General features: G+C 31.5%; 2 protein-coding genes across 5 annotated transcripts; one reads left to right on the top strand and one right to left on the bottom strand.

The window, feature by feature from the left end:
• The first annotated feature begins 542 nt into the window (after positions 1-542).
• Positions 543-9,449, top strand: LOC141458924 (ubiquitin-conjugating enzyme E2 J1-like). 3 transcript variants are annotated; one of them, XM_074137512.1, is made up of 6 exons: positions 543-775; positions 4,914-4,992; positions 5,070-5,275; positions 5,374-5,564; positions 6,705-6,816; positions 7,096-9,449. In XM_074137512.1, exons 2-6 carry the CDS (start codon positions 4,956-4,958, stop codon positions 7,372-7,374), a joined length of 825 nt encoding a protein of 274 aa, XP_073993613.1. In that variant the 5' UTR covers positions 543-775; positions 4,914-4,955; the 3' UTR covers positions 7,375-9,449. The 3 variants fall into 3 exon arrangements, with proteins under 3 accessions (XP_073993613.1, XP_073993612.1, XP_073993611.1); XM_074137511.1 differs by lacking the exon at positions 543-775 and adding an exon at positions 4,735-4,804; XM_074137510.1 differs by lacking the exon at positions 543-775 and having other exon boundaries at positions 4,761-4,992.
• Positions 9,332-25,935, bottom strand: LOC141458917 (WD repeat-containing protein 48). 2 transcript variants are annotated; one of them, XR_012461275.1, is made up of 14 exons: positions 25,380-25,734; positions 25,020-25,239; positions 23,586-23,798; positions 22,420-22,560; positions 21,985-22,139; positions 21,712-21,894; positions 21,333-21,524; positions 20,908-21,015; positions 20,715-20,817; positions 20,207-20,369; positions 19,856-20,047; positions 18,443-18,623; positions 13,587-16,300; positions 9,332-9,694 (listed from the first exon to the last, which is right to left on the bottom strand). XR_012461275.1 is itself a non-coding variant. In XM_074137500.1 (14 exons), the coding sequence occupies exons 2-14, from the start codon at positions 25,425-25,427 to the stop codon at positions 16,190-16,192; spliced, it is 2,010 nt and encodes a 669-aa protein (XP_073993601.1). In that variant the 5' UTR covers positions 25,428-25,553; positions 25,783-25,935; the 3' UTR covers positions 10,903-16,189. The 2 variants fall into 2 exon arrangements, 1 of the variants encoding a protein (XP_073993601.1); XM_074137500.1 differs by lacking the exon at positions 9,332-9,694 and adding an exon at positions 25,783-25,935 and having other exon boundaries at positions 10,903-16,300; positions 25,380-25,553.
• Positions 25,936-26,335: the final 400 nt, after the last annotated feature.

Below are 26,335 nucleotides of genomic sequence, written 5' to 3'. Positions count from 1 at the left end.
CTTTACAACCAACGAGATAACTTCTTTCATCTGTAGATGTTGAACGATCTTTTAGTCGTTAAAAGTCCATCTTACGCCCAGATCGTCGTCACTTTACGTTCCAACATTTGAAATTTCATGTGGTTGCAAACAATTTCGAAGAGTGAAGTTTTCAAAATTGAAAATTTAACACATCTTTTTATAAATAGTAAAAATGTTCTTTGTTGTATAAATCATTATAACTTGTAAAAACAAATTATTTTGTTCCTAATAAATTATTATAAATTGTAAAAATGTTCTTTTCTTGTATAAATAATTATAACTTGACCCCCCCCCCCAAAAAAATCCATTTTCATAAAAAAAAAATGTCCATTTTACTTAAATATTCCAGAAAATATTTTAAGAAAATCACATATTTTCCACATAATTGACGAAAATAAATGCATATTTTAATTAAATATTTGGCATTTTTAAATACATAAAAATCCGTTCCTTAGTTATCACGTTAAAAAAAAGGCAGGATGACAAAAAGCTGTTTGCAGAGTGAAGCTGATTTGTTGGCATTCTTGCGGATTAAATTTTATTGCCCATTTGTTTGAGCCAAGTTCTGTTTTGGTATAAACTGTAAATGAGTAGAAGCTGTATTTAGGAGTCAGAATGGATTTCAGTGACTTTAGCAGAAGTACGAAGAAGTATAGTATGTAAGGTTCGCCCGAAGAATATTTCCTAACGATCTTCCGTTGGCGCTGAGGAAAAGACAGAATTAGCTGTTTCCACTGCCTGAAAAGATTAAGTAGTAAGTTCAAGAAAGATTTTCTTTAATTTCCCTTAAAGTTCCTGGTGCCACAGACGATTGAAAGCTTAAGCGACATCAAGGAAGGTCACAGAACAATACTGTTTTCATTCCTGCGAGGAAGCGCTAGTAGTTACTGCTATATGGCATAATTAACTAGCGAAATTGTCGTTAAGAGAGATTTTATCGTACCCATGCGCACATGAAATCCACACAAAGATCAAAAAGACTGGAACTTAATAGATGGTACAAAATTCTTGCTAGGCTTCTTGACTGATGGCTCGAAACTCTGTTTGAAAACAAAAGAGATTACCAGAACTGGCTAATCTATAGAATAGCTCCCCGGAGGTGTGGCCTGTTTATTTTTAGGAGGTGGGAAGTACAGCGCACCTACCGGTGAAAATTTAAACTACTTCCCGCCAATGAACTGTTTCGGATTGTGCGAATTTCGTAACGCTTATGTTTCGCGCGCAAGCGCAGTACACTTACTGCATAGTAACTGCTTCCTTTTTAATGTATTATTAGTTCCCGCGAGTGCCCTGTTTGTGATTTGAGGTGCCTTTTTTTTGTAACTTTATGAGCATGAGCGTTTTAAATTTGCAGTTTTTTTAAAAATTAAAGCATGATTGTAGTGTGAGTGAGGATGGAGTAATGAATGTTTTAAAAATTTTTATGGATGTTGGTTTGATCAGTAGGAGATATGTATGTCCGAAGTGTGGATGTGATATGAAAATAACAAAAAAAAATAGTGCGATTGATAAGTATGGTTGGAGGTGCCGAGGCTATTCGACCCCGCCAAGTACACCCTCCTCAGGTAAAGGACTCCACAGAATAAGGTAAGTTTCTTTTGTGTTGTTCTGTGTAATTATTGTAATGAATCTTGTGACACAAATTAAAAAATTGAGGGTGATTAGGTAGGTTAGGAGGGGGGAATGGGGGCGAAACCCCCCATTAAGAAAAAAATCAGGGGGTGAAGCCCCCCATTAAGAAATAAATAAATAATTCGAAGTGATTCTGATTCGCTGTTACCATATAACCCGCTAGATTTAAGTGTACATATAAAATAAAGAAATAGTTTTATATTTATATTTGAATATGGCGGGTTCTATAGTAACAGCGAATCAGGATCACTTCGAATTAGGCCACGCCTCCGGGGAGCTATCCTGAAGATTTACCCCAGAACCAATGATATCTCTTTAACAAAAACTTACAGTTTAAAATGTTAAGTATAAGGGTTGATTAAACGCCAAAAGGTACACAAATCAGCAAGCACCCAACATTTCATTAATTCTTCATTAATATTTAAGTAATTTTACTGCATTAATTTTCATTAATATTTTTTAGAATTTATTAGATGTCACAGACCCTTATGCTGGCCATTTTCGTCTACAAAATATTTGTTCAAGTAGCACTGTAGATTGACTGTAATATCTAGTTATTTATAATAATCAAACTATTAAATACAGGTTAAAAAGAAAAACGTTATAAAAAATAAAAAAAAATTATGAGGCTAAAAAATTCAAAACTTTTTTTTATAAAAAAAAATGTAATATGTAATATAAAGTAAATAAGATATGTATATTTTTAGGACAGCTAATTATTCCAGTATTTTACTATAAGTAAAATTAGGGGGACTAAATTAAATTACAATTGAGAAATCAATAATTGTTGTTGAATAATCTACTTGTTATTAACTGTGTGTTATTTGTGCTCACGAATATTTCGGTAAGACGAATTCAAGACAGTAGCCTACTCTAACTTTGTCTTTTTCTACTTTAACATGCATGTACATATGTGTGATTTATCATAATTATAACAAAAAAATATAAATGAAGTGGCCAGCATAAGGGTCTGTGACATCTAATAAATTCTAAAAAATATTAATGAAAATTAATGCAGTAAAATTACTTAAATATTAATGAAGAATTAATGAAATGTTGGGTGCTTGCTGATTTGTGTACCTTTTGGCGTTTAATCAACCCTTATACTTAACATTTTAAACTGTAAGTTTTTGTTAAAGAGATTTTTGTACCTTTTGGATAGATTTTCCTTTTTGTCTATTTTACAAAGTTACATATCTGCTTTACAGAATTTTTTAAATTTGGAATAAGCAATTCTATCATTATAACCTGATAAGATGGTAAGTCGGAACCGTAACTACCACTAGAGAGATCTTTTTAAAGAATGATTATCGTTAAGGTCCCCCAAACCATCCTCAGTAACAACTTTTTTTGAAAAAGCGTTTTGAATAAAATAGGAAGGTATTTGTGCGTAAATAGCAAAATTAAACTGCGATTTCATTACTTCCTTTTAAGAGGAGTAAGAAAAATAAACTGCGATTGCAGTACTTCTAGGCAAAGAGGCAAAGATTTTTTAATCGAACGACAATTCATTGATTTAAATCGGTTCACTCATTGATAATTTAAACGATTGCAGTACTTCCTCTTAGTAGGTGCAAGAGCATCAGCAATGTAGAGGAGCTTTAACCACTTATTCGAGCTGAATTTTATCAAAATCGGACTAAGCGTTATAGAAATATTGGTAATAATAGTTTTAGAAAGGGCCTTATTTGGGTGGGGCAAACTCCCCTCCTTATGAGGCACGGCGTCGAGACCTTTATAGTGCAAATCTGTACAAAATTTCGATTCGAATGACATTTCATTCATGAAAATCGGTTCACGTGTCGATAATTTGAAACGATTCCTATACTTCCCCTTAACAAGTGTAAGAGCTGATTGCCGCTTTAATGTTACGTAGGGGAGCCCTAACCCTATCATCCTACCAAATTTTATCAAAATCGGGCTAAGATTTACAGAGTAATTAGTAATAATAATTTTGGAGGGGGCCTTACATAAAGGGGGCTAACTCCTCTCCCATTCGATGTACAGGATCGAGACCCTCAAAAGGCACATCTACATAAAATTCCGAATCGAATGACACCTCATTCATGAAAATCGGTTCACGCGTTTAGGCGCTACGTTGTTTACAAAAAAGGTAACAAGAAGAAGAAGAACAACAACAACAACAACAACAAGAACAAGAACAAGAACATTTTTTGAAAAAGCCGTTTTTGCTCATTTTCAGCAACTTTTTTCTCGAAACCTATTAGATCTGGGTGGTTGCAAAAAAATTACAGCTATAAAGGAGGGTTTGCCCTATATTTTAAAGAAAATTTGGGAATTTTATCTTTTATAGAAAAAGAGAAAAAAATTGTCAAAGTTGGGTGTTTTTCAACGTTACGCTTTTTCGTGCAGTTTTTGACGATCAACCCTTATACAACTGTCCTACCGGACAGTTTTAATAATACTCTTTACACAGATGGTTTGGAGCACAACTAAACTTTTCATCTTCAATCGTGTTCAATCTGTTTAATCAATCAAACTTAACCCTTCGTACCGTACCCCAAAATTATTTTTGTGTCCAAGAGTTAATTAAAAAAACCGCCATAAAAATTCCATAACAACTGCACGTCCAACCTTACCAACAAATTAACAAATTCTTATTCACAATCCTAGCAGGAGAGGAAATGCCGATCTCCTCGTGATTATTTTCCTCAAACGGACAACCAGTAATCTGAAGATTTAGTGGAGTTCCTATACTGGGAGTCATCTCCCTAACGTTTTCAAGACAGACACATTTCACGAAACGACTGCAACTTGTATTATTTTTTTTACAGTTCTAAAAAAAAAAAAACAAGCGAAATATTACGCATATGAGACTATGTACATTAGCAATAGCTGTGTAAGTACACAGCATTCAATATTAATAATTAGTTCAAATGCTACTAATTTAATTAAACCATTAAAAAAGCTCGGAATTTAATGCTAATTTGTAGCAGCTCTTATTTTTAATCTTTTGAATTAAAATAAAAGTAATTTGTTAAAACATTTACAAAAAAAAAAGACTAGCAAAAGACGCTAATTTGAACAAATTTAAAAAAGGCGGGCATTTCGAGTCAGGTGATCATTTTGTCCTTGAACCTCCACTTAAACCTGACGTCATTTTCTAGTGTTTATTCTGTTCAAGTTAATGGTTCGTGTTGTGTTAAAATGTTGTTCCAACTAGTTTGAAATTTGAAATGGAAATTAAAATTATTTTATAGTATTAATATTAATTTTAGTTTTTGTTTTTTTTAATATAGTTTTCTGTGATCTCAAACTAGTACAAATTATTCCTGTAAAAAATGGATTTTCAGGCCAAATATAATACTAAAATCCCAGGTATGTTTAGCTCAAGATTGTTGAAAAATTCTTTTCAGAAATGAGTTCTAACATTTATTTATTTTTTTTCAACTTAGCTGTAAAAAGGTTAATGAGGGAAGCACAAGAACTTCAAGAGCCAACAGAAGATTACAGTGCTCATCCATTAGAGGACAACCTCTTTGAATGGCATTTTACTGTACGAGGTTCACCAAGTACTGAATTCGAAGACGGTCTATACCATGGACGGATTATACTACCAAATCAGTATCCAATGAAACCACCAAACATAATTTTACTAACTGTATGGTAAAATTTTAAATTGAAATTCTGAATTACGATTAAGTTTTTAAATCCAACAATAATCCTGTTTTTCCTATCTTTGATTTCTATGATTTCTAGCCAAATGGTCGTTTTGAAACTAATAAAAAGATATGCTTAAGTATATCTGGACATCATCCGGAAACTTGGCAACCGTCTTGGTCTATAAGAACAGCTTTACTTGCTCTGATTGCATTCATGCCTACAGCAAGTAAGGGTACAATCGGTTCTTTAGATTATACTCCAGAAGAGAGAAGAGCTTTAGCTAGGAGGTGAGTGAGTTTATATTTTTAGCTAATCCATTGATGGTACCTATAAACTTATCCCATGTTTAGGATCATCTGGAATTCCAAAAATTGGAGATAGTGAAAGATTCCTATTTTTATAAAAGAAATTGTTCTTTCCACTGGTCGCACATTTTTACCCTCAATCGGTGCTCCAGTGAATTTTGTTCAACATCTCACCAATTGCTTTGTTTGTTTGGACAGAAGGTTATCTAATGATTTTTCCTCTATTCCTATTTTTCCAATTGCTCACCTTGTAGATGAAAATTGATTTTATTTCTTAATAAATAAATGAAAACTCTGTTTTAAATAAGTCATAGTTAATGAACTAAGTTAAACACTGTGTCCTGTCATAAAAGTTGTTTCTAATTTTACTAGTAATCTACATTAAATGATTAGAACATTAGCCAAGATAGTTTATATTAACATAAATTTACACCAACTTCTTTATCTCATCAGTCTAAATTGATGAAATCAAAGAATTACGATAAAATTTTACGCCAATGAAAATGGATTAAATATTGATTCATGAAATTTTCAACTGGATTGGGACTCGGATTTTTCACACGGTGACGATGAAAGAGTTCTCAACTTAGATCGTAGTATGATTCAGTAGAGAAAAGAATGCCTAATCGCACAATTATTAATGATGTCGACCAAAACAGAGATTTTATTATTTTTCATTAAAATATTAAGGTTCAGTATAATTAAGAAATAATATTTAAATTATACTGCGAAAACGGAAAAATCATGCTCTTCGTTACTGCTGAAAAGCGTTAATTTCCATTCTTTTCCATTTCTTTCACACTAGTTGTGACAGTTCATTTAGTAGTGATTAGAATCGACTAATGGAGTGCTAAGGGTTTAATATTAGCCTGATCCACTTTGTGATTTTCATAGATTCACAGGCAACTATTTCTTTGTTGGAGTAAAAAAAAATAAGAGATAGAAATATATTTTTAAATTTCAAGCCCCATAATATTTTTCATTTCAAAGCTGTCCTTCAAAGAGTAGAATCAGATCAAGAATTACTGTTATGACAATATATGTATATCAAAAAAGTACCTTAAAATGAGTTTTCATTTTATATATTTATTTAATTAATACACTTGTTCTTCAAACCTTAAGGTCATTGAAATGGGAATGCCCTCAGTGTGGTCTAATTTCATCACTCCTAGGTAAAAGACCTAATGACATTACTAAAGATGAATCACAACTTATCAAGAGTGTAATCTTTAAGGTGAGTTAATAATTAACTTTTTTTTTTTCCTGTAGATTCCTGCGCCAAACCCTTATCCAGAGACCCAATCCTGGGCAACAAATCGACGTTGTGCAATCCGCTGTTGTTTTTTTAAGAATTTCTGGGCAAAGCTTAAATGCTCATCTCATACATAAATTAAACAATGCTAACTATAATTTAAATTTGCACACGGTTGTGAGAATGTTGAAAATCATAAGCCAGCCATATTATTTATTCCATGATAAGAATCCAAAGTATTATAATTTCATGATATTACAGGCCGAAGATCAACAAGGTTCAGCGAATGGTGGAGGAAAAGACACGATGAATACCAAAGAATCAAATTCAAAAGCACTTAAATCATCTGTTTCGGCTGCCAACTTTACAGCATCGCCAAACTCGACCAATCAGCCAGACTGTTCGGCCACCACACTTCCTGTGGTAATGGATTCATCTCCGCCAGGTTTCTATTTAGGTGAGAAAACGTTCAACATCATGGTCGCCGGCATCGTTTTGGCCATATCCCTATTAATCTACAGAAGGCTGTATTTATTGTAAAGATCTCTTATTTAAAAGTTAGCTCTTGTATTGTATAAAACCATTTTACCAAAAACCAATATAGTATACAATGCAATTAGTATCTGTTTATAGTTATTTTATTGTGATTAATTATCTGTTATATAAAATTGAACGGTGGAAAAAAAGCATGTATTTATATATTCAATATATATAAATTTTAATAAATATATTAAAAAATAATAGAAGGTTACAAATGATATTGTGAATGAAATCATTTGTTCCAACAGAAATTTTGTGATTGCCGATTGGTTTGTAAATTACTTTGGCTTGTGCTTACAAAAGTTTGGAAGAATTTGTTTGCAACCTTCCTTTTGGGAGATCTAGTTCTCAAGTCTGGAAATTTTGATCTAACGTTTGGTACTCTTGAGTGATCACAGATCAGTTTCAATTTGTCACTGGTATTATCTGTTGTTGTGATTTGTATGTTTATATTTATATATTTTTAAACGGTTTCAAATTTTAATCCATTATCAGAGGATTAATTTATTAATTTGGTTTAGAGAATTTGACTTCCACTTATGTTTCTGTCGCGCACTAAGCTTTTTTCCCATGATCAAACTTATAAATCATCCTCTGATAATGAATATTAATTCTGAAACCTGTCATAGATTTTAGAAAAAACGTTCTACGACAGATAAAATCAACGATATTATCTTACGCTGCGTTCCTAACCACATTTTTAACAATTTTAAAAGTTATTAGTTTGGTAAATGTTGGTACATCTATCTGTTATTGCGCATGCTCTGTACAAACCAATCAGAAATTCTGTTGGAAAAGAGAATCTAGTTTCTACTTTACAATGTTTTTAATTATTAGATGAAAGTAGATCTCAAAATAAAATAAAAAAATATTAATAATGATTAACCAAACAACCAAAACTAAAAATAAGGAAGATAAATTACTGTTTTTATTTAATAATTAGAAGGATGAAATTATGTTAGTAACTAAAAACAAGAACTGTATACATCTTTACTATTTTTTTTATTTTTAATCGTAATCATTGTAGGTGCAAAACAACATCAAGTAAGGTTATTATTTATTTTAGTATTTTTTTTTTTTAAGTTCTTCCATTATCCTAGGAGTATTATTTATATTTTGCGGGTTTGTCATTTAAAGAAAAAAAATGGAATGTTTGATCCGGTTAATAATGCTAGGTTATAAAATAAATTCGTTGCAAAACTTGCAATTTTCAATTATTTTGTTAAAATTTAAACTTACGCTTATTATTAAAGTGCAGCAAACTTCTAAACAATAGAGCTTTGAACAGTACCCATTTTTGTTAACTTTGACCCATTGTATTTCTGTTCAAACTTCGGAAGTTTTATTCTAATCATCGCGGATATCAATGGAACCTACATATACGAGTAACCAAAACAAATAAAATTAATATTTGTTATTCTACTTTGCGCTCTAATCTACCAATAAATTTCTTCAACAATTAATTAAACTGAAAATTCATAAATCATTTTTTAAACTAATCTAGTTTTTACTCTTTCTTTCAGTAATTAGATTTTCTTATCGTACTAGAAAAATCCTTATCCAAGGATTAGCTACTAATTATGGACATCCGTTTAGATTAGCTACTTAATAAAAAAGGGCAATTTTGTCACTTTTTTTGGTGTCAAAAATTTCCTCGTACAGCCAGTATATTGGTACGGTCAGTTTATTACATTTTGTTTACATTTTCTATGCGATACGTGACCAAAGTTTACATGTACATAATATCACTTACATCAAGAAAAGTTCCACCATATCATCTTCTGTTACCTTCTGAGAGCCGATTTTTTTTCTTTAAAAAAAACTTGGATAAGTTCGTAATTTAGAAGCATTACATTTGTAATTATTGAAAAAAAAAATCAATCCAACAGGATTCGAAGTACCTAGGTTGGAAAGTAGGCTTCATTAAATTTGCTGGTCGTAGAAATCATTTTCCTAATTAATAAATACATAAATTAGCCTTTATTTCCATTTCGTATACATAATAAATGTTCGATATACAACATTTTTCAAAGAAAAAAGAAACTTTAATAATAAAAAAAATTAAATCTGTTTTATTTACGATTATTTTCTTAGAGGCTCCTTTCTTGGCAAAGATTTTTCTCCCAGTTTCTCCATAATTGTTTACCTTGAACCATTCTTCCCCGTTTGGTACCCATCTTAAATTGATGACTTCCTCTTTTCCTTCTATTATTTCAGCCTAGTCGAGTTAACCATCCTTCTTGTCCATCTATCATCAGTCATTCTTGCTAAACGCCCTTTCCTGTTCTATTTCATTGTCTTTACATTTTCATTGTGTCGTCTAGAACCGTAATTTTTCTTAAGTCTTAATTTTTTTATTTTATCCTTTGGTAAAGTTTAGAATACTCCTTTCTATCGACGTTTGAGCAACTTGAAGGAGTTCTTTTTTTAAACCCCCTGGCAGATGGCAAGTGGACAAAAAGAATGACAGAGTGAACACCGTTGAGGAATAAAAGGAAAAGAAGAAAGAGTATTTAAGATTCGCAAATGAACTGAAGAAAGAGGGTGAAACCAATTGGAGATCAGCTCAAGATACAAAAAAATCATGAAAAAAGTGGGGAAAGCCCCACTTTGAGAAATGACTCGACGAAGAAGGATTTGCTATACCATAGCAGGATATTTCAGATACTATAAAAATTATGCACCATTCCAGGGAAAAATATGATAATAGTCCTAGTCACACAGTCAACTATTAAATTTCTAAAGGAAACAAGTAATAAAATTAAACACATACCAAAATTTTAACAAATTAACCTTTAATTGGCCGAAAATATTCTAATTCTCCTGACATTACCCTCTGGGTACGAGTTAAATTAAACAAATTATGGTCACTCATGTTTCTAATTTAAACGAATAATTATATTCTGAAATAGGCTAAGATGCAATCAATGATTTCACACACACACAAAATAGTAAGCAAAAATGACAAACTCAGCAGACCTCATGAACACGCGCTGTACTTAATGCGATTGTCATATAACCTCAGGGAGGTAACAAGAAGTTCCACAACTAGCCATTCAAAGGCAACACTGTGAGGAGGCTCAGCACCAAAGAATTTTTTTTTTTTCTAGATGTAATAAAGTTAAATGGCAAATAATAACAAGAAGAAATCTATCCAACGAATCTAATTCAACTAAACTTACATCTCAGTTGGCCGTAAATGAATGAATGATACAAACCTGAGCTACTAGATGTTAGATGCTGAAAAGATATTGAGCAAATACTCTTTAGATTGCCCAACCCTAGTAGATGCAATGAATAATTGAAAAAAGTTTTGATAATAAAAATAACATAAGCTTCTAAACTTCAAAAGCCCACAAAAAGGAGTAATATGTAAACTTGGTAACTTTTATGCAGATGATCCTCTTTGACTTTTATAATCCTTTACAGTGGAGACACGGAGCAGTAACTTCATTAAATCTTGTTTTTGTTTTAAATAAACAGTTCATAACAAAATTACAAGTTAAGGAAAATATATAAATAAGCTAATTTATAAAATTCTGGCTTTATTTCATTATTACACTGCCCAATTTTCTGTTGGCAGCACTATTTTTGGGTGCCATCAAGTAGCACTTATGGAAACAAACTCATTAATTACGTTTTATGATTTCTTGTTCAGATTCCATTGGTTTATCTTTCTTTAATGAGAGAACATGAAAATTGTAATCTTAATATTGCCTTTAATCAAATAACAATAAGTAGGGATTTTAAATTGTAAAAAATTGGAAAATGGGTAAAATTATTGTTAAAAACAAAACAAAAAAAATTGTAATACTATATGGTGCACTTTTTTAGTTATTTATCAAGGCACTCTTCACAATTTTAAATAAATATAGAGATAAACAAAAAACTGTTACCATTTTAAAAATATATACAAAAATTCGTCGACTGGGTTTAATGTTTTTTCTGAAAATATCACACTTTTCATATTGTTTAACACATGCACTTTACTACAACGAGTTCAAAATTATCTGTGGGGGTACTTAGAGCGGGCAAAGCTCCTAAACTTAGGTAGGTTGCTTAAAATTATTGGAATTTTATTTTATTTTAAAAAGTATAATGTGTAAATTTGATAACTTAACTGTAATTAAATGTAACTCCATACTTTAACAATTAATTTACTATAAACAGAAGGCAGAACCCTGTTCGATTGTTAAATAGCCCAAAATCAAAACTGAGTTGTTCACAATAACACATGTCCACGTCGACAAAGAGAAAAAAAAAGATGGTTTATATTAACGATATCGGTTTCTTCGCAAATAACGCTCACAAAACGACGACTAAAGAGTGAGGAAAAACTAGTAAAGAAATAAGAGTATTGTATCTGTTGATAGTTTTTTTTTTCAGTTGAATCTGTAGAAATTAAAGATCTTGTACCCTAATCTAAAGTAAAATCTATTGTGGACCTACAAATACATTAATACCTTTGAGATGTCTTGTTAACGGGCAGAAGGCAATAATGTTGGTCGCTTGCATCGAATCATACATATGAAGCTATTTATATATATGAAGGTTTTTATTAGGTTTACTCTGGTAGTTGTTTAATACAGTCAAATCTAAATTATTATTATTTTTTATTAATGATAATCTAGCCTAGAAAAGGAAATGTGAGCGTGTAATGTTTTCTTAAGAAACACGTCATGTTTAAACAAAACTTCTAATTTTGTAGTATAAAGATAAAAAATGTAATATTAAAAATCCAAATACATGAAATCAATTTTGTTTTTGTATTTTCCTTTTAAACACTTTTTAAATTCTTTGGTTAATACCATGTCAGTTGTTCCAGCATGCAGTACGTAACTGACTTATGATTACCATTTAGCCCTGAGAGGTTGGTTTTGTAATTATTTCTTTATTTAGAAAGTTATTTTTTTTTTAAAGTAATTTATGTTCTGCTTAATTTATCCACAATAAATGGCGTATGAAGCAGAAGGAGAGAAACTACACTAATGGTAGGTAGCCTTCTACAAGATATCATTAAGTTCTAATTATACCCAAAAGGGTGCTTTCAGAGCCACTGGATGTTAAGCCAGCTTCATGAATTGCCAGATATATTCGGAGTTGCAAGGTTTTTGGATTAAAAGATTTTAAAAAAAAAAGTGAGAGAAAATAGTGATATATTTTAACTTGGCGAACAAGTCACTGAAATCGTCAACAAGACTTAAGATTTGAGACATTAACGGGAGTCCTATTACGTACTTTTGTCCAATTAGCTGAAACCTACAATCCAGGGTGAAAAAAAATAAAGCCGGAGTCAAAAGATATTATCAACAATTACAGTGAGCTAATTGTTACTTCTCCCAATATAAAGCTGATTTATATTGGATCGTAAGAAACGAAATGGCATCTATTTGAAGTTGGATAAAAAAAGGAAAAGATTTTATGGCTTTTACTGAAAATGGAACATAAATTTTAGTAAAAACTTCAAAAATTGAAATTAAAATCAAAACATGTACATCTAATCTTTCTTTTAGAAGGCTAAATATGTATCTACATATAATTTTTATATAACTAACGGAATGTCACCCACATTTACGTACAACTAACCAAGATAAAATAATCGACCATCTGTAAATTAAAACCTTCAACCTCTCCTTTACATAAGCTCCGTTACAACTTAAAAAAGAAACAGGTTCGACAGGCTTTGTTGTATACAACCCTGCACAACTATTATGCTTGTTTACAACTTCTTAATTCCCCAAATATTATTATAAATTATTTTCATTATTTTAAGGCGCGTACCACATCTGAATTTTTGTAGCGCGCCAGGAGCTATTTTCAGAGCACACCCATGGGACAGTGAGCATTAAGAGACTTCCGGGGGGGGGGGGGGAAAGAGAAATATCATAAAAGGCAGGCTTGATTCGAAACCGGTATTATCCGAGGTGTGCTAGAATGTCTAACCACCCGCATAATCTTTTCCCTAATATTATTAATTTGTTTTTTCAAGTTTCTCTTTAGAGTCCGGAGAAAATGTCTTACAATACATTTCATATATAATCCATTTTTTTTAAACTATTTACAGAGCCCTAAAATTATTTTCATTTTTGTATTTATAAGAAGTAATACTATTTTTTCTTTTTAGTTACTAACTTCATTATTATCTTAATAATACTAGCTAGATAATTAAGCATGTTTTTTAAATATACAGTTTAAATATAAAATATACTTACATTAAAAAAAGGTTGTTTTAATTTTTTAATTTGATTATTGTGGAAAACCTAGTTTCTTTGCTTACAACTTACAATTGTAAGATTCCTATTTTTCATTATTCAAGCCAATATTTCCTGAAATTCCATCAAATAATTTTTTTTTTCAAACATTATTTCATAATGCAAATGATTTAAACTACAGATTATCTTCTTGGACTTGAAGATATAAGTTTTTTTTTTTTTTGTATTATCGCCAATACTTATTTTTCAACTGACGAACCAAAAAACAAAAAAAAATTAAATATTAAACCGAAATTCCAGTGTGGCTACCAGGGTGAACTTGATTTTATAGTTTATTTTTTATTTTTATAACAAAAATATATCAAAGCATATATTTTTTTTTTTTTTTTTTTTAATATTAATTATTTAACTTATAAATTAAAAACTGTACATAATAAATATTCACGATTTGATTCCGTCATGTTTAAATGATTTACAAATATATAAGAAATTCACCAACAGAACTAAGAATCAATCACAGAAGATAACTCTTTTCTTGTTTACACTTATTACACAAAATGTGGTTGATTTAATTGTTGAAAAATATTTTCGAATTTATTTTTTATTTTTATTTTTTTTCAACAAGTCAAACAAATATCACATTTATTAGATAAATGTTTACGACTCTGTATTTCTATACCCAGTTAAATGTCCCCTATCAAATATCAAAAATAACAAGACATGATTCCACTAATGGGTTTGTTAACACTAACACTAACACACACAAAATTGTATCTTACCATGTTAAGGTCATTCTGATTAAAATCAATTCTTATTCATAATTGTAAGGAGTGTAAACAGGAATATTTATATGGATTCTGTCCTAATTGGAACAGTTTTTGCCTAAATTCCTGATATAAAAATACAAAAAAATCCGAACAAGTCTTAACCGTATGTATCCAAAAATACGTGTGCCAATTTGAAAGTAGATGAAATAAAAGATGGCTTACGAGAGAAATAATAAGACGATAAATAGGCCAATTCGAATTGGGTAGGCTCAAAAAAAGAATTGTACACAAGTCAGGGATTAATGAACATGGTCAGAAGAAAAATAAAACTTACTTTTAGTGATTTAGATTTTGATTGAAAACAAAATTAAATCGATATTTTAATAAAATTTAAAGTCTGGGAATTTAAAAATGTTTTAGTATTTAGGATAGATTTATTAGGATACGTTTTATTGCATAAAACGAAAAAAAATACAACGGCTAAAACAACTAAAAAGATAGAATAGCCAAGCTAGGCTACAAAATACAATAGAGTCGGTGAACCAAACTCTGAGTAAGTTCGATAATAACTAGAAACCTGTCATATGTTTAAAATAATACCAAAACAAATAAAAAATAAACAATACTTTTATATCTCTTTGAAGGATAATTCACTCAGCTGTGAGAATTTGAATAGTTTAATGTTCCATTTCTAGATCCACGAAATAGACTGCAATAAATGCATTTATTGAACTTTGTAAAATTTTAAAACAATAAATTTTACTGGTTTAACTGTTTAAATCGGTTTTATATAAGGCATAATTTGTCCTTATGCTCTTTATTTTTTCACTTAGAATGAGAAATAATATCTCATAAATTTTCTACAAGTGCCTCAATGAAAATAGAGAGTGCCCGATGGCGATGGTGTTATTGTGGATTGAAGGGCAGAATTTGTGCGCATTTATGACATTAAAAAGGGTAATAAGTTAATAATGATTGTGTAAAAACTATAGGGAGATCCACAAGTAACAACAGAAATACTAAGATCATTAACAGAAAGGAGAAAGAAACGATACTCAAATTCTTTGCGAACTGCTGGAGATGTAGAGTATGTATGTGATCATCCCAACTTGTTGGCGCCCCTACATCGGTGTTGCGGGGGAAACAAATAAAATAAAATAAAATAAATAAATACAAATAACTCAAGGAGAAAGTTATAACTAAAATAATCACGAAAAATCTTGTACACAATAAAAATTACAAGAATAATCATTTTAAAAACAAAACTATCTTCAAACTGACAACAATTTTAAAAATAAATAATCTTAAAAATTTAATATATTTTTAAAATATTAAACCAAATATACCTTTTTTTTGCCCGTATTTGTTTCTTTTTATAACAAGGATGGTCCCCAGAAATGATTATAAGTTAATAAACACTTTTTTTTTATAAGTTACGATGTAATTTCCCCCAAACAATTATTCCCGTTAAAAAAGAAATCAACCACATAAGTGTAATTGTAACGCTTTAAAAATGGTCGATGGTCTTGCCACAGCAGTTCTTTATCTTATTATTTGTTTTTTTTCTCGATTTATTATTAATAATAATAATTTAAAAAAATTATTACGCAGCACGAAATACCAAGAAGCCTGACTTAGTTCCTTTTGTTGTAGTAACTCTCAAAAAAAATGTTACTAGCAACAATTTTTTTTCTTTTTCATGGCCTATTTTTAGATAACGAATGATGAATAATTCCTAGTGAACACTTTGCCGAGTCCGGGCCGATGATGATGCAAGTGCTGCTGTTGTTGCTGTTGTTGTTGGTGGTGATGATGATGATTGTTGTTCTCTAACGATCATGGCCTTGAATTGGTGCCTTTAATTGGACGATAATGTAGAATCAAATCAGAAGATGATTTCCAAATAAAATGACGTACCGTTCTTAAATCCATGTTTGAGTCCAATGTCTAAAATGAACAAAAGAAGTATAGAAATCATAGAAAGAGAGAGAGAAAACAATTCTTGTAACGAATCGATATAATTTAACATTGATTTTTTTACTAAATTTCAGTTGACTTCTATATAGTTTAAATTGAAAGAAAGAAATACAGGAGCCATTACAAAAACCTTACTTAACACCAATTTTTCTTATATATTAAAGCCAGGTTACACACATTCGTTAAAATTTATGCTACAGACGACGTATGAAATGACAGCAGGGTGAGAGACTGAACGAATACAGCAATGTAGAACTAGTGATATTTCGTCTTGACGAGTTGTATGTACGAATGGGGTATATTGTCAACAATAAGGTTAGTCACGCAGAAAGTAGCGTCAACGTAGGTGTAGTTTTTGATTGAAATATCTACACAGTTCGTATGTTTGTGAGTACAGCTGAGCCGTTAAGTGCTAGTCCGTAAAATCCAGACATGTTTGAGGATAGCATTGTACGAGGGTCGTTTGAAAAGTCCGTGCAAAAATAAAAACTACTTAATTTTTTGGGGTAAACCTTTTTTATTTTTCAACATAGTCTCCTTTTAGGCTTATACACTTCGTCCAACGCTGCTCTAGTTTTGTGATCCCTTCCGAATAATAGGATTTGTCCAAGTCTGAAAAATAGCCATTCGTTTCTGCAATCACCTCCTCGTTTGAATAAAATCTTTTTCCCGCCAGCCATTTCTTCATATTGGGGAACAAATAGTAGTCCGAGGGAGCCAAGTCTGGAGAATAGGGGGGGATGTGAAACGAGTTGGAACCCTATTTCCATTAATTTTGCGACCACAACTGCTGAGGTGAGAGCTGGTGCGTTGTCGTGATGGAAAAGGACTTTTTTGTGGGCCAATCGTGGGCGTTTTTCTTGCAGCTCGGTTTTCAACCGGTCCAATAACGATGAATAATATGCACCTGTAATAGTTTTACCCTTTTCCAGATAGTCGATGAGGATTATTCCTTGCGAATCCCAAAAGACAGTCGCCATAATCTTTCCGGCCGAAGGAACGGTCTTCGCCTTTTTTAGCGCAGATTCCCCCTTGGTAACCCATTGTTTAGATTGTTCTTTGGTCTCAGGAGTGTAGTGATGTATCCATGTTTCATCCACAGTGACGAAACGACGCTTAAAGTCCTGCGGATTCTTCTGGAACAGCTGCAAACCGTCCTTGCAGCACTTCACACGATTTCGTTTTTGGTCAAGCGTGAGCAATCGCGGCACCCATCTTGCGGATAGCTTTGTCATGTCCAAATGTTGATGCAAAATATTATGTACCCGTTCGTTCGAGATGCCCACAGCACTAGCAATCTCACGCACCTTCATTCTTCTGTCATCCATCACCATATCATGGATTTTATCAATGATTTCTGGAGTAGTAACCTCAACAGGGCGTCCAGAACGTTCAGCGTCACTTGTGCCCATATGGCCACTCCGAAAATTTTGAAACCACTTATAAACTGTTCTAATCGAAGGTGCAGTCATCATAATGTTTATCAAGCTTCTCTTTAGTCTCCTGAAGCGTTTTGCCTTTCATAAAGTAGTGTTTAATCAACACACGAAATTCTTTTTCGTCCATTTTTTGAAAATCACTCCACTTCCTCGATTCAAACGAATGCCAAACACAAAGAAATAGACCGATCTGGCTGAAACTTGGTGTGTGTTCTTCCAAGAGATGCTACTAACTAAACATAACCTCGATACGCACCAGTGGTGCTATCTCTCTGACTTTGCACGGACTTTTCAAACGACCCTCGTATATCAATCGTTTAAGCTAATTAGGCAAATTGGAGCATGTTCCGAGTAGTCTGAAAGGAAGTTTTGCACGTTTTGTCATTTCTAGAATTCTTTGCCTTTTGATTAGTAAGCAATAAGGAATAAGTTTTTTTTATCTAAATGCTTAAATCAATATTTACACATTTAAGGGTATATTGGAAAAAAAGTAAATTGCAAAATAAGTGGTCATAAAGTGATACCTAAAAGATCTATTATGGTTCATTAGAGTGCATTCTCAGTACTAAGGAGTTAATAAAGTGTACAACGTATATAACTAAATGACTTTCTGTGAAGAAGATTTAATAAGAGTTTTCTTAATTATTACAAGAAATCTAGCTCGTAAACATACCTGATCATTACAGAGTAATTCTACTTTATCCTCGGCTAATGATGTTGAATCGGTTCCATCGTACGCTCTTTCAGATCCTTGGACACCAGCCACTGATCCAGTCTCTGAACCTAACATTTTCTCGTAAACATGTTCGGCTACTTTATGCATCTGAATAAAATCGTTAGCAGATAATCGTTCCCTGAAAAAAATAGATAAATAAATAAAATAAACAATTTCATATACATTCGAATATTTAAGAAAATCTTATCAAAGTCAAGAGTATCAAAATATGTGCGATATGTCTACGACTTTTTTATTTTTGAGATAGTTTGTTTAAACGCACGACATAGCTAGTAGCTAAATATCAAGTAGTACTATTGAAAGGAATGTTATTTAATTGGCGTTAATTTTCAAATAATGTTAACTTTTTAAGTTCTTTCCAAGTCTATCTATCATCGTTTATAATAGAAAAAGTCTTTGCATAATAACTACGTTTGGCATTTTTAATTTTATTCTGAACCAGATTACCGAGTACTTCAAGTCCCAAATGTAGATAATCTTTTTTTGATCTTATGAAAGCTTTCCTCAGCTTGTCTTGTTAAAGCATTAAATTTCGAAAATCGTCTCATAACCAAGGAGATAGTACACGTCTAATTCGAACAGAACAAAAAAAAAAATTATTCATTGTATCCAAAATGTAGCTGTAGTCATGGCCGGATTTTCCTATAGGCTAACTAGGCTTCAGCCTAGGACCTCAAGATCAAGAGGGCCCTACATTAAAATTGTTAGCAAAGTTAAAATTACTATTCTAAAAACATGTTTCATTTAACATATTGATATTTATATCGCAGAAGTGATGTATTTTATTATCTCTTATGTAATTTACAAACTTAAAAATGGGAGATGAAAGGGCCTCAAAAGTGGAATAGCCTAGGGCCTCTTTTCATCTAAATCCGGCCCTGGCTGTTGTATATCAGGAATTTAATCGTCAATAAACGAAGACTCATGCAAAGTAGATCTCTCACAATCGTGTAATTTAACTACGTAATTTTAAGCCAAAAAAACGTTTGAAATTCCGAATCATGCTATTTTCATCGTATAAATGCTATACTTTAAAAGAAAACTTAATTTAAATAAAAAAACATTTTGAAAGAAAGGTAACTGGAAGATAACAATGTTCAAGAACTTTATCCTCATCATCTACAATGAAGAGATCAAGCCAAGTGTGTGAAGAAGATGTATCAAGAAAACTTTAAGGAGGGAGCGAGACCAATTTGTAAAACTATCGAACTCACAGGAGCTGAATCGAATTTTTCTAGTAATCGAAAATCTGCACGATTACAATATAGTAAGAAAGAGAAAGTAAAAAATAAACATTCGAATAACATTCCCGAAGTATAATATAAACAATGCAAAAAAAAAAAATCTTACCTTTTAATACTTTTGACCTGGGTACTTGAGTAGGGCACCAGGTAGAATGGTATTTTATTAAATTTAGGTAAATTCTTTTCTACAACAATATCGGCTACCCATGATGGCACTGTCTCGTGTAAAAGCGAAATCTCCGTTTCTCCACCAGCGTCTTGAACTAATAACCTGTACAGGGTACGACCTCCAACTTCACTGCAAATAAATAAAACAAACATAAACGTTTACAACAAAAAGTGTTAATAGGTAAAATAATTAGCATGGAGTTATGTTCTAACAAAAGAATTATAGGAATAATTTCATTTTCTTGCGGTATTAATAAGTGTATAGATATTTTTTTTGTGTGTTTATTACCTAAAAATAAGTGGCGTATGCGGTGGTACCCTAAAATAATCATTAAGCTGATGGGAAGAGACTAACTGGGCATCGTTATTACGGCAATCTTGTTCTTCGCCGGCCACCAACGATGACCACCAATGTTCTAACAACGCTTTCAACAGCACGCTGCCGTAATTAACTGGGAACACATAACGCACAAAAAAAAAACAAGATGTAAAACTCAAATTAAGAAAACAATCTCATCATGAAGAACAGTAAACTATTTTATTATCTTTTTCCATTTTGTTTGTATTATAACTGCTTCTTGCAAGGTTTCTGATTATGGATACTTATGGCATGCAAGCAAGAAACATCAATACAACAAGCAGGAAACTTTTGGCAGAAAAATTCCTCACCCCATGATTTAAGTCCTAAAGAATCAAGAACTAGTCCAAGAATTATTTTTTGCTTTAAAACTTTATTAATTAATTTCCATTCTAAAACTGTTGGCCTTGAATACCAAATATTGGAGTAAGTGATTTACCTTTTTGATCGATTATATCATTATGCGCCAGTCCAGCATCCTTTGCAGAGACCCAAGCTGAAAAGCAATCAGTCTCATCTTGTCCTAAATGTATTGTTAGCATCTGAAAAAAAGGAAGTTATTTAAATAAGCTAGTTAATTTCATTCTTTCAATACATTTAAGGCAGAATAAAGTAAAAAATTCAAATCTTACCCCAGTTTTGAGATCAACATTAAACCAGCTGGGCACAAAAACCATCTTAAACCTAGCCTTTACTTCTTCTTCAAAATTTACTCTTCCAAGATCTTCAACTTTGGTTGCCTAACACGAAAATTCTAGATCACTTATCTATCTATCACTTAAAAATAATCAAGGTTTTTTTACAATTTTAAACTTTACTTATGTTAGCAACTGTAATTCAACTGTTCTTTGGCTTCACTATGAGCATAATTAAAGAACTTTAAAAAAAAGCGAGAAGTCTCAAATCATCTCCTTAAATCTATTTCAAGAAATTCACACTAATGTTCAAGCGATCTTTCTACAAAGTCGAAATATGTTCAACCTACTTCAATCTCGCTAATATTCCATCGATTATCAAAATCTTATCCTAATCTATTATAAAACTAGATGTAAATTACCTTCAGAACATCGTATACAGCCACACATTCGGCCGTATCCTGGGTAAGGATTAACCGTTTATCATTAAGGATATGGAATTTCCTAATCGCCGCTCCACCTTTGATAGTCTGTTCAGGCCTTTTACAAAGCGGTTCTGCTCCGTCGGTATCTTCGTCTAGGTCGGCAATAACGGCATCTCGTTTTGGTATAGTCTGTTTAAAAAATGAAAAAGGAGATAATCAGGTTAGTACCTAACATATCGAGACAAGGTTAAAAGAAAGTGATGGAAATCTTATGTGTCTTTCTTTTCGCAATTTATGCAATACATTTTTATTTAATTTTCAAAACTTAAAAAAAAAAATAGATTTGTAACGAACATAAAGTAATTAGTGTGCGAACCCAATAGTTGATGGAAGAATTGGAAGTTGCCACCCAGAGCCCAGTGAAATCTGGAGTAGTAGCCATTTTCAAGACTGGAGCAACTTCTTCACAAAGTAATACAGATCTCTTGGTGCATAGATCTGTCAAATAGACTTTCTTATCTCGACCACCGCTTATCACTTGGGTGAAATTATCACTAGCCTATATTAAATAAAAAAAAAAAAAGATTAAGCTAGGTAATTACATCTTTTATTGATTTATTGTTAAATAAAAGACCTATAATATACATACGATCAAAGCCCAAACACCTTCGTTATGTATTCGGATTGTTTGAATACATTGCTGTTGACCTAATGACCACATCTTTATCGTACCATCACTGCTTCCTGAAAGGCATTGGGTACCGTCTCGATTTACGACTAGCGCTTTTACATTATCACTGTGACCTACAAGTTCCAAGTATGTACATAAATTGTAAAAATAAAAGTAAACCTAATGTCTTTTAAATGTTCTTTCTAAAAAGCTTTTGAAAGATTTACAAATTAATAAAAAAACAAAACAAAAAAGCAGTTGAAACATCCAATTAAGTATTTAAATTGAACTATTCTTCTAAATAAAAGAGTAATTTGTACATATTAAACACCGCTATTACTCGCTGTTCTTTATTCAATCCACGTAAAGGAACAATATTTTAAAAATAATTTTTTGAATTTAAATTAAACTGACCAATAAGTTTCATTTGCTTGTTGCAAGACCGTGGGTCCCAAACTCTTAATACTTTTTCGGTACTACCGCTGATGATCACAGTTCCTGACGGATTCATAGCCAAACTATAAATAGAATTCTTGCTGCCACTGATGGAAGATGCTGCACAAAATGTAAATTGTATCATTCACACACACACAAAAAATATTAATAATAATAAATTAGTAATATCAACTATTTCACTGGAAATATATATTACATTACGAACTGACAGAAGTCAGAAGTGAAAGAATAAAGAAAGAGGAAGATCTGGTTAAAAAATGGAACAAAACTAAGTATAAATCAATTTAAAAGTTTTAGTGAACAACAAAATAAACAGAATAAAGCTAAAATAGGAAATTTATTATTTTTTTTTTTTTGAAATTAAAAAAGCAAAATACAAATAAGGTGAATGGAGATTTTCTTAATAACTAATTGACAAATTCAACTAGTTGATCAATTAAACAGGAAATTAACGTGATCTGTGTGACGAAAAATCACTTTCACACCCTTAAGAACAAAGAAAATGCAGAAATAAATGTAATCTTTTTGCAAGAATTATCTAGAGTCATCAAATTGGATGAAACAAAGTGGAGCTAGGTTTATCCTGTCTTCTTTATCGGTAGCTTAATGAATAAGACTGGAATACTCTCGGAGGGGCGACAATATCCCAGAAGAAGTGGCGAATCTAAATTTTTCAGGAGGAAATTAACATATCATCCGTTTGAAAGCGTTACCATAAGTTTGCAACAATCAAAGTATTAACTTTGGCCTTAAGAGCTCTCAGAAGATATTTCAAAAAAAGGTCTGCTAGGAAAAATCCGGAGCTTGTGAAAAAAAAGAAGAAGTTTCTGCACTGTAGAACTAAAATGAGTCGCCCACACTTTTTTATGGCTACAATAAATGGGAAACGGGCCATCCCATAATCTAATGTGCTAATAGGTAGAATTCTTCCGAATTAAAAAACGATTCTTAATCACTGTTGCTACCCAGTGCTTTTTACTCACTCCATTAAAACGGCTAAAAAAACATTTTTTTTTAAACTGATACCCTTTTTTCGATCACTTATGACATTAAAGTTTGGAAAAACAACTATAGTACACTCTTTTCTTTTAATTCATATCCAATACTTGGATTAAAATACTTACTAGTTACAGTATTATTTGATGCGGTAAGTGCAGTAAGGGTATTTACATCCCACAAAAAGATGGCTCGATCTAGACCGGCTGATGCAACTTGTTCGATTTCTTTTGCATAAGCCAACGCTCGGACATAATCTTTGTGTGTTCTTAATGTCGACATACAAAATCCTTTATGAGCGTTCCATACTTTTACAGTTGTATCAGAACTAGCTGATATCACTGAAATTAAATTAAAAAAATATTTACATTAACATGAACTATCTTAGCTACAGAAACACTAGGAGTGTGCACCTACAATTATATTATTGTAGATATCTAATTTATTTATTTAGATTTTATCTAACTATCTAGATAGGTTTATCCCAGAGGCAAAGTGATACCAAAGAACTGGAAAAGAATATTGGTGGATAAAGTTAGAGATTGAAGGAAAAGTACTGACTTTTTTTATTTATCTGGGGAGTCAACATCTGAAGTCATTCCGCACCAAAAGAATTCTCAGTGCTCTACCATGACTGAGCTGTCAACTGAGAGAGCAAATCCATCCCCACCCCCCAGAATGTGGAAGTAATTGCTGAGAATGTAGAAGTCATGAAGACAAAACCATGCAACAGTGATTTTATTTTTTGTTTAGATATTTAAAAAAGTAAAAAGTTTTGTACCTATTGTTTATTAAAATTTCATTATAGAATTTCTCTTGAAAATAGGATGAAACACTAATTGGTATATTTGGGATTTGAAAAATGTGGCACGTATCCTCAAATGACTTTTTTAGTAGTAGAAATTATAATTATTGGAAATATACAAAAAAAATAATTAAAAACCAGGGATTACCATGGGAGCTAGGGGCTGACCTGAGTTTATGGGCGCCGGTAGTGCACTCAGAAAACAGATTTCCAAGGAACATGTTCAAGCACTACGTAGAATTATCAAGGTGTTTGAAGAAAATGTTTAGAACTTGTAAGAATTGTAGTTAATTTTATGTTGAGCAATTGTTTACTTTTTATCTTTCTTTTTGTGATTAAAATACCCAAAAAATCGAGTTGAAAACAGTGGAATGTATAAACAAGTCAACTTGATAGCAAGTGATTATCGGCAAACAGTATTCGACTGTTTTATCTTGGAGTAACAACTAAGGCCGATAACAAACTAGTCTTGAACTAGAGAAGAAATATTAGATTAAATTAAAAGCGGTTTCAGAAAAATTGTAGAATGAATTTTAAGCAGAATATATAATTGGATTATCCAGAGTTACTTTAAGAAGCTTCTAATATCTACACACAAGTTAAACAAGGAATTGCAAAGGATTATAATAACAAAGTAATAAATTTTTGTTTGCAAATTATCCATGTTTTATCAAATTCTTGCCCGAAACTTTGTACTGTAAACTCCTTACATTGAGGATGGCAAAACAATAGAAATGAAGAATTATCATTTACTTACAGTTTTTTCCCCCGCAACAGAGAACAATGTCGTTGACCCAATCCGTATGATGTTCCATGGATTGTATATATTGTTCTCGACTGGTCTGTTTTGTACTCCATGTCCTGATAATGCTATCTCTGCCAGCAGAGTAAAGTCTTTGCATATGCGGATCATATTGTAACGAATTGACCCCGGCTCTATGCTGTTTTTCAACTTCATCACGAATAACGAATGAAACCTAACACACAAATAATTCTGATTTTTTATTCAATAAAAAACAAGAAATCCTTAATTTCATGGTACGATATCTTGAATAGTTAAATCTTGAATCACATTTAGAAAAATTTATGAAATTCAACAGGCTAACTTTTTATTTACCTGAACTTTTTTCCTACCACTTTGGCCACCGGATTTATGAGTGGTCATTTCGACTTGTTAGACAGTATTTTCACGCCGTCTTTTAATTATTTTAATCCCTTATACACTTAATTAGAACTACATTATTTCAAAACTAAATATAAATTTATCCTCACGTTTTTTTTGTACTTCCAACTAAATAAAGAAAGGCAAGTTACATTAATTTTAGAAATAAAAACACAACTATATAAAAAAATAAATAATGAATTCGTTTAATATTTTTCTAGCTAGGTGCCCAAACAGGTACTTCAGTACACCCAGTCCAGTAACAAATCACAACAGCCTCTACCATGTTTATATCAGTAGATGGCATAATAACATAATTCCTCATTAAGAGGGAATAATACAATGTTATGAAACTTACATTAAATAAACTATAATCTGGCAAGTTAAAAAAATTATATTTTCCAAAGAAAGAAATTTAATTACAATTATTTTTTGTTCTACTATGTATAATAAAAAACGAATTTTGTAAAAATAATGATTAAGGCAATAACGCTTATACAGTCTCGAAATATGACTCATAAAATTATTATTACTGGAGTCTAATTTGACATTTGGTAAAATCAAGTATCGATAAATCGATTTTAAATTTGATCGATAGAAATGTGGTCATTCAAAATATTTTGTTTTCATTGATTTATATCTAATTATTGTTTCAAAAATAATATTGAATCTCATCAAGTTAAGAATAGGAAAAAAGAAAATGTAGCGAAAGTACTTAATCTTAAACTATTCTAATATATAAAATATATTTAGGAATTAGAATTAGTTGAGCTAGTAATAGCGCCTTGCAGTTCCTACTTTTGAAATTATCTCTTTTCAAAATAAAGTAATATCACTTTCTCGTAAGAAAACCTATTTAAAGGAGCAAATAGACTACTCACTTCTTTAAGATCCTTGCTTTACCGCGAAAA

This window comes from Rhodnius prolixus, unplaced genomic scaffold (genome assembly GCF_049639745.1).
Source record: "Rhodnius prolixus isolate KJV_2025 unplaced genomic scaffold, Rpr scaffold_5, whole genome shotgun sequence".
Taxonomy (NCBI): domain Eukaryota; kingdom Metazoa; phylum Arthropoda; class Insecta; order Hemiptera; family Reduviidae; genus Rhodnius; species Rhodnius prolixus.
Note: the sequence above shows the minus strand (reverse complement) of the source record. Positions and strands in the feature narration are given on the sequence as shown.